This window comes from Archocentrus centrarchus, chromosome 23, assembly GCF_007364275.1.
Source record: "Archocentrus centrarchus isolate MPI-CPG fArcCen1 chromosome 23, fArcCen1, whole genome shotgun sequence".
Classification (NCBI taxonomy): Eukaryota; Metazoa; Chordata; class Actinopteri; order Cichliformes; family Cichlidae; genus Archocentrus; species Archocentrus centrarchus.
Genome location: NC_044368.1, coordinates 12,598,485 through 12,606,545, shown reverse-complemented (window position 1 = coordinate 12,606,545; position 8,061 = coordinate 12,598,485). Strand labels below are relative to the sequence as shown.

The 8,061-nt window shown below is 39.8% G+C and overlaps 1 protein-coding gene across 4 annotated transcripts in view; it reads right to left on the bottom strand.

Annotated features, from left to right (window-relative positions):
- Positions 1–534: 534 nt before the first annotated feature.
- LOC115773823 (ninjurin-2-like) overlaps positions 535–8,061 on the bottom strand; it is a 33,037-nt gene continuing 25,510 nt past the window's right edge. Inside the window, exons 2-5 of one of the 4 annotated variants that reach the window (XM_030720745.1) lie at positions 5,204–5,340; positions 4,968–5,047; positions 4,529–4,708; positions 809–945 (exon numbers count right to left, since the gene is read on the bottom strand). In XM_030720745.1, coding sequence (XP_030576605.1) covers positions 4,554–4,708; positions 4,968–5,047; positions 5,204–5,340 — 372 coding nt within the window. In that variant the 3' untranslated portion in view covers positions 809–945; positions 4,529–4,553. Of the gene's footprint in view, positions 946–1,080; positions 1,967–3,935; positions 4,244–4,528; positions 4,709–4,967; positions 5,048–5,203; positions 5,341–8,061 lie in introns of those variants that run through there. The other 3 variants (XM_030720744.1, XM_030720743.1, XM_030720742.1) reach the window with 3 other exon arrangements.

The window sequence follows — 8,061 nt, the reverse complement described above, 5'->3', positions numbered from 1 at the left end:
CCGCAGATAGTCCAGGAGCTCAGTGATGTCCTGGTCCAGATCTGGGAGGAGATCCTCCAGGACACCATCCATCGTCTCATTAGGAGCATGCCCCAACATTGTCAGGCATCCATACAAGTATGTGGGGGCCATACAAAATACTGAGTACTATTTTGAGTTGCTGCAATTAAATTTTGGCAAAATGGACTAGCCTGCTGCATCAGTTTTTCACTTTTGTTTTCAGGGCGTCTTTGAATTCAGCTCTTTGTAGGTTGATAATTTTTATTTCCATCAAACAATGTGGCATCCTTTGGTTCCTAACACATTAGCCAGTCCATATCAGTATAGATATCCTGCACGATTCTGTTTCTGATGTGTTTTCAAAGTGTTCCTTTAATATTTTCCAGCTGATAGATGGATAAAATTCTTATGTCCTTTCACTGGCTGGTACCATTAGATAAAGGCAGTCTGAAAAAGGGAGTCCACACGGTACATTAGAGTTTCTAGCACATTCAAATAATGTATGATCCTTAGACAAATCACTGAGAGAGAAAGTGTTTTGGTATATTTTTATTTCACTATTTAGAAACATGACAAAGCAAAATGTTCTGCCAGAGTTAGAGCTCAACAAACTGGAGACGCGTTACAGATGTTAAAATGGGTGTGTGTGTAGTTAGGGACAGATGAAATGCCCAAAACCTGTATCAAGTCTCCTGTGTGAATGACCATACATTATAAGCTACTGCAAATATGTTTTTATGGTGGTGCACATTAAAAGTGTAACAGTTGGCGTGTGTGCGCATTAGTGAATGCGCATCATAAGCCAAGGGAAGTATCCAGTACTCTTCATGGCAAAGGTACTGATGAACAAATTGAGGACTGAGGTGATGAAGACTATGATGGTGGTGATGTTGTTTAGGTAGTCCAGACGCTTCTGTAGAGTGGAATTGTTCAGGTTCCGACGGCCTGTGTTACACACACACACACACACACGCACACACACGCACACAGACACACGCATGCATGCACACAAACACAACGAAGAAACAGGCATGAGACCAGGTCCTGACACACTTGTATTGACCAAGATGCTTTATATTTTTTAATCTGTAAAAGTAACAGATACAGACACAGGCCAAAAGTCACATTACTTCTCTCCTTCATCATTTTATTCACATGCATGAACATACAGACTATAGTCTGCATATTCTGGTACACTGCATTCACTATTTTCACTTCAATTGTCCACTAACAGCAAGCAATCTTCAGTAAAAACACAATAAGCCAAGTTTGGCTTTCTTTTCAATCACTCTTTTTTTATTTAGCTCTCTGTTTATATAGATATTTACCCATTTTATGGCTGTTTTCTATGTTTACTGACATCAAACATGTTTTAAAATAAGTTATATATTTAAAAAAAAAAATCAGGTTTTATACTTTTTTCAGTTACACCCAGAAAACAAAGAGAATGCATGTAAAAAAGTTGGAGACACACACACAATAAAAAAAAGCACAATATTTGCACAAGCGTGTCATTGCAGCAATTCAAATTATGTGTGTTTAAATGACAGTTGGTTAACATGAATATATTTTAGTTGGGTTACAGCGTGATAAATTTTACAAAGTCTGAACAGGAATTAAGATGCGATCACAAACATGTGATTTGTACATGACTTGTTTTCCAACTTTGTCAAAATGAGCACTTAAACCTTTTAAACCAATGTGCCACGCAAGTGTGCAGATAAAAATCCTGGTCCAAAGGGTGCTGGTGGGTGTGTGCATGAGTTGGATATGTGAGTGTATTCGTAGTCTCGTGTGTGTCAAAAGTGGAGTCGAGCCAACAGCCAGCGGAAGAAGCCAGTCCTCTTGGAGCCGAAGAAGCTGATGAAGAAGTTAATTACTGTGGTGGCGAAGATGATGCCCGTAGCAACGTTGTTCAGGTAGTCGAGTCGTTTCTGATTGGACACCACATTAAGGTCCCTGCGGGCTACAACACACACACACACACATGCAGACAGACAGATACACAAACACACAATTTCAAACACTTCAAACACAACCACCATTCTCACGTTTACCCCATACATACGAACATACAGTAATACAAACACCAGCAATATTGCTTGCTCGTCACTCATGCTGCCCTCCAGCCTCTGTCAAGAGTACGTGATTTTGACTGCTTCTTATCGGACTATAAAATGTAAACACTGGATGGGATCAGACCAAATTTTGCATTTAGCAGTGCGAATCCATGTGGAGACTCATCCTTGTGAGTTAATGATTCAACATGAGCTACAGAAGAGATCAGTATCAATATAGTACTGCAGATTTTAAACTTACATCTAGAGACCAAAAAAAAAAAATGCCTGACACATTGGGAAATTAGCTTGTTTGCTTTAAACAACCAAGATCAAGAGTAATCTCATATCTATAAAAGAACATTTATAACTGAATCAAATAATTGGGCAGCATAACTTTGCATAGCAAAGACTTGCTGCACCCTTTGGGTCCCAAAATTTGCAGTTTCTCCAGTGGGCACTTTGAGGCTAGCTCAAAAAGGGAGTCAGTCATCTAAGACATCCTTATTAAAATGCCCAATGTACATCCTGGTACCAAAATGAATTTTTTGATCTCTACTGAGGTTTTGGAATCATATAACCATGTGATGTTAACTTGTCTGCTGTTTAGGAAGTGTGACAAAGTAGGGCAAGTAAGTAAGGCCCCAGTCACACAGGCCTAGAGAGCAGTCTGGCACTGGCAATCGTCGGTCATGCAGAGAAAACATTACAATTGCTTTAGTCGCTAGCAGGTTGCTGCAGTTATCCATAGTTTGAATGGAACACACCAACTTGTCTGCAAACACTATGAAAAGTGCAACACAAACCAGAAATGGAGACTGTTTGCCTTTAGAGTAAAATTTGTGATTTTTGAAACATGTTAGCTGAAGTGGTAAGGCACCACTTTTACTTTGGAGTTTCTGCTTTTCGTTTGCGTGGCCCTTTTTTCAAGTTTTAATACTGCCCAGCCAGTAGTTAGCAAGTGTTTGCAGATAAGTTGCTGTCTTGCTTACAAACTTCAGGTGACCATGGCAACCTCGTGGAGGTTTTTGGTGCAACACCCTCTTTTGTGACCCATTTTAGTTAGTGACAGCCAGCAACCTCCAGCAACCAGTCGGGGAATAAACATTTTTTTCCTCACAGCTGGTGGTTTTATCAGGTCCAATTTGGTGGACAGCTCTATCTGTCATTTTTTTTTGCATTCTTTTTTTTTGTCATTCTGAATTTCAATTGGTTGTGCAAATATGCATCATACGGCGCGATCACAATCACCCAGAGCGCAGTGGTGCCATTGTCGTGTTGTAGGTGAAAGGCCTTTTAGGCTTCACCTCCGCTAATTCGAGTCACTGAGCTGGACCCCCTCGACTGGATCTGTGCCTTTTGAAACATTTTTCAAGGCACTATCTGACAAGTAATAATGTCTTAATGTGTGGTATAGCAAATTCCTGTATTTTATCAGTATGTTGCTCATCATAAAATAGCAGCTGTCAGTGTCTTACACTGAGATTAAAGATGCTGCTTGCTAACCAAACTTGGTCACATTAGCTGGAAACTTTAATCTTCTGCTTTCTGGTCTCAACTCACTTTTGGCTGAAGACTGCAAACCACCGAGTCAACAATGTTGGCTAATCCATTTTATATGCAGTGTGTGTTTCCAGCATATCTTAATGTATATAAATCAGTGTGCTTTATAAATATGACAATATTAGAGTTTTCAGTTTTAAGCTAGGTCAACATTTACTCAGCAGAAGCAAGCGTTTTATCAAGTGTCATGCTCTTATCTAGTATACTAATGATTATATTAAAATATAAATGTCAAACCATTATATCTACCTTTACTGACATGAACTAGAGTTTGCTTCCCCTTAGCCCTGAGGATGAATGTTTTTTACAGTCTTTGTCTATAAAATGAGTGTATATTTAAAACTGTAAAGTTGTGTCATGCTTCAGAAATAGCAGTTTGTTCAGTGGCTGTGGGGCCCAATTTCATATGTCTCTACTTATCTTTATACGTATGTCATGTCTGCTGATTGTGTGTCACAGAATAAAGCGCTGAAATAGCCATCGCAGCAAGCAGCTGCGTTGTGTCCCGAAAGCAGATTTAATAATGTTGACAATGAAGGTGAGACAGATAATGCCGGTGATCAGATTGTTCAAGAAGTTTAAGCACCGCCGACAAGAGGGGAGGAGGGTCAGCTCCAAACGAGCTGCACCCACACATACACATGGAACATGCATACATACGATGCACACACACAGATAACCAGCACACAACCATGCAAAGAGAAAAATAGAGACAGACACACATCTAGTTGGTCCATTGGCCCAGTCCATCCATACTGAATTAAAAATATACAATAGTAATACAGCTGATTAGTGAGTGAGTAGGGCAGTACGTTACACTGATGTGTGTTATAACTGTGTGTTCGTGTGACCAGGATTTGGTCGTGTGACTAAGAATTTATTCATACTTTCTAAAGAGATCTACGTACTAGAACCATTTCCTACGTTAGAGAGTCAGAAATGCATCCTGGCAAAGAGGCCGGTGCGTTCCATCCCAAAGACAGAGATGAAGATGTCGGTGACAAAGATGAGGAAGATGATGATGGTTAAGGTGTTGTTCAGGCTGTCCAGAGACTTCTGGTTGGCCTCGTCGTTGAGGTCTCGCCGAGCTGTAACGCACATGTACAAACACATGCCAAAAATAGCAACAAAACGAGAAATATAGTTTCTGTGGTTGGTTTTTTTCCCCCTGTTGCAAATAAAATATATTAGATAGCTTGTTGATTTTATACCTAAAGCTACTCCCTTTAAGCCTGCACCTTATATTAACAAACAAAGCAAAGTATCAGTGAATTAGTGTGTTAAAATGAAGGGTTAAAAATGGATTTCTGAAGCAGAAGATCTCCAGACTAAATCTGTAATGCCTACCGATTATGATGATCAGGATTCCAGCCACTATCTGAAGAGCCAGGGAGAAGGAAATGAGCGTCAGGACAGCGGCATAGTACCTAAGAGTGAAAAGAAAACGCAGTGCAATAAAAGAAGAAAAAAAAAAAGTAATACTTAAAGCAAAAGAAAGCACGGTCATGGAGAACCAACTGGCGTTTGAACTCTTACTAATTTTTCATAAGTACAGATAAACAATTTTCCTTCTTCTTATCTACCTGTAGCCAGCACCCTGTTCAATGACCGTCTTCATGTGTGTGATGTTAGCCAGGAACAAGGCGATGTCCAACATGCCTTCAGCCGCTGTTTTCTTGGTAGCATACAGGTTCATGTTCAGGTTAGAGGCTGAACCTCCCTGCAACAGAGAGAGCGATACAGAGCTTAAGTGATCATCTCACCAGTTGCATTCACATATTTCTTTGCAAGTATAAGAGACTGACCTCCAACTTCACAAAGCAAGATGACAAAATGCAGTCCATGCAAAATGCAACACCTATTGGTTCTGAATGACTTATAAAATTTAAACTTCTACCCTAAAGATGAATGGGACTTGACATAAATGAACACTTTGATTGGTAGACACATAGCCTCTCTGTGCTTTATACTTACTAAGTTTATGCTCATTCCTCCCATTATAATGTTGCAGGGATTTTACCTTGGAATACAAAATGCATTCAGATGACTGGTGTCATTACAGCTAAAAACCAGTTAGCAAAGACAAAGCCAACACACCAAAAAGTAGCAAAAACAATACAGTGTTAACTCTGTGTTACAGTTAAAAAAATGAAACCCCCATTCCCACAGCCACTCACTCTCAATGCCATTAAAAAAGGCCAATCAATCTCAAACAGTGAATAAAGTTTGATAAAACACTATCCAAGGAGGTCCTGGGTTTCTTGCTGTGAGGTGACAGCGCTAACCACTGCTCCACTCTGCCACCCTTGATAAAGTACCTGAGATAAAATTAAAACTGATTTCAACAACAAATAAAATGAGTTCAAACAAATGACTAAATGTCAGTTTACTTTGAGAAGAAACTGACCAGAAGAGGGCAGCACAGACCAAGGATAAGACTACAGAATAATGCAAGAAAAAATATAATTGACATGACAAGAAGTTTGTTAAATGTCTTTTTTATCTTATATTATTTATTATATTCAATATTTGCAACCAAATCAAAGCCACAAATATGGTGAGTGAGAGAGTCAATCTGATACTCCTCTTTGTGATCTGTTAACAGACAAATGAACTCTTTGAGAAGTGCAAGAGAAGAAATGCATTAAGCACTTTATGGCTCGTGTTTCATAAATTGAAATTGTGTGTGTATGTGTTGATGTGCCTATTTCTGTGTCTCTGTGTGACCGCAAAGCTTCGTTTTTCCCCAGGACACTGATTAAAAGAGAATTGGCCTTGTTGAATGTTTTTTGCAATTTGGCAACAAATTGGCGTGTGTGTGTGTGTGTGCGTATGTTTATAATACCTTGTGGGGACAATTTTCCTGACATATACTACGTTGTGGGGACCAATTGCTCCTTGTGGGGACTGGAACCTTGTCCCCACAAGGGGAAACCCTGTTTTTGGGTCAGGGGTCAGAGTTAGGGCTAAGGTATGAATTGAGTTTAGGTTAGGGTTAGGGTTAGGTATGTGATGGTTAGGGTTAGGAAAAGGGTAAAGGTAAGGTTTAGGCTGTAGAAATGAATGAAAGTCAATGGAAATTCCCCACAAAGATAGCAAAACACACTTGTGTGTGTGTGTGTGTGTGTGTGTGTGTGTGTGTGTGTGTGTGTGTGTGTGTGTGTGTGTGTGTGTGTGTGTGTGTGTGTGTGTGCTTGAATAACTACTGTTATGAGGACCTAGTTGAGTTTTATACCATTAGAGTGAGGACAGTTTGGGTGGTCTTCGCTGTCCTAGGTGTGAGGATTTGGTTTTAGGGTTTAGGCCTTAATTAAAGTAAGAGGTTAGACTATTTAAGAGATCAGAATGCAAATGAACATCTTTATAAAGGTAACAATAGAAATGTGAGCGTATGCAGGGAGAAGACAGTAGAAGACAAAAAATGAAAACATAAGGCATAATTACATAGGCCCTTACTGTATGACTCACAGCACATATCAAGGATGAAATTTTCAAGATCTTATTGTCCTGCTATAGTGCATAGGCTGCAGATGCACATATTGGATTATGTAAGACTTATACTAAAGTGGTCTGTTCACAAATGGATCATTTTACAGATGGCTCTGCGTGTGCATACATGCATGTGTGTGTGTGTGTGTGTGTGTGTGTGTGCAGCTGCACAGAAAGAAAAATGCACTTAGGTAAGACAGATCACATAAATGAAGTCAGTCATAGTCAAAGTCAGGGCACATTGTACCTTATGACCTCACTGTGCTGTAATGTGCTTTGCTGCTCCAAAATAAACAGCGCTGACATTGTACATGTGCAGTAATTGTTAACACTTCAACTTCTCTGTTTGTGCTGTGTCTGTTTGTATAATCACCAACCAAGCATAATATGCATGATATCGATTTCAACTTTTGAGCCTTTCCACATACATGAGCATTATGTAGGATTATGGCCAAAAAAAAAAAAAAGCCCTCGCAGTTTTGAGTGATTTGACATGTATTTATAAACTCATGAGGCATTTTACTAGGTTCAATTGCTCGTTATTGCAAATATCTGACCAGCCAATCACTTGGCACAACTCAGTGCATTTAGGCATGTAGACATGGTTAGGACAACCTGCTGAAGTTGAAACTGAGCATCAGAATGGGGGAGAAAGCAACTTTGAATGTGGCATGGTTGTTGGTTGAGCGGCATTTCTCTGGGTGAAAATGCCTTGCTGATGACGAGGTCAGAGGAGAATGGTCAGACTACTTCCAGCTAACAGGAAGACAACAGTAACTCAAATTGCCGCTTTTGTCAACCAAGGTATGCAGAAGAACATCTCTGAGCACACATTATGTCAAACCTTGAAGCAGATGGGCTACAGCAGCAGAAGACCACACTGAGTGTCACTCTTGTTAGCTAAGAACAGGAAACCAAGGCTACAATTGGCATGGACAAACCACCAATGGTA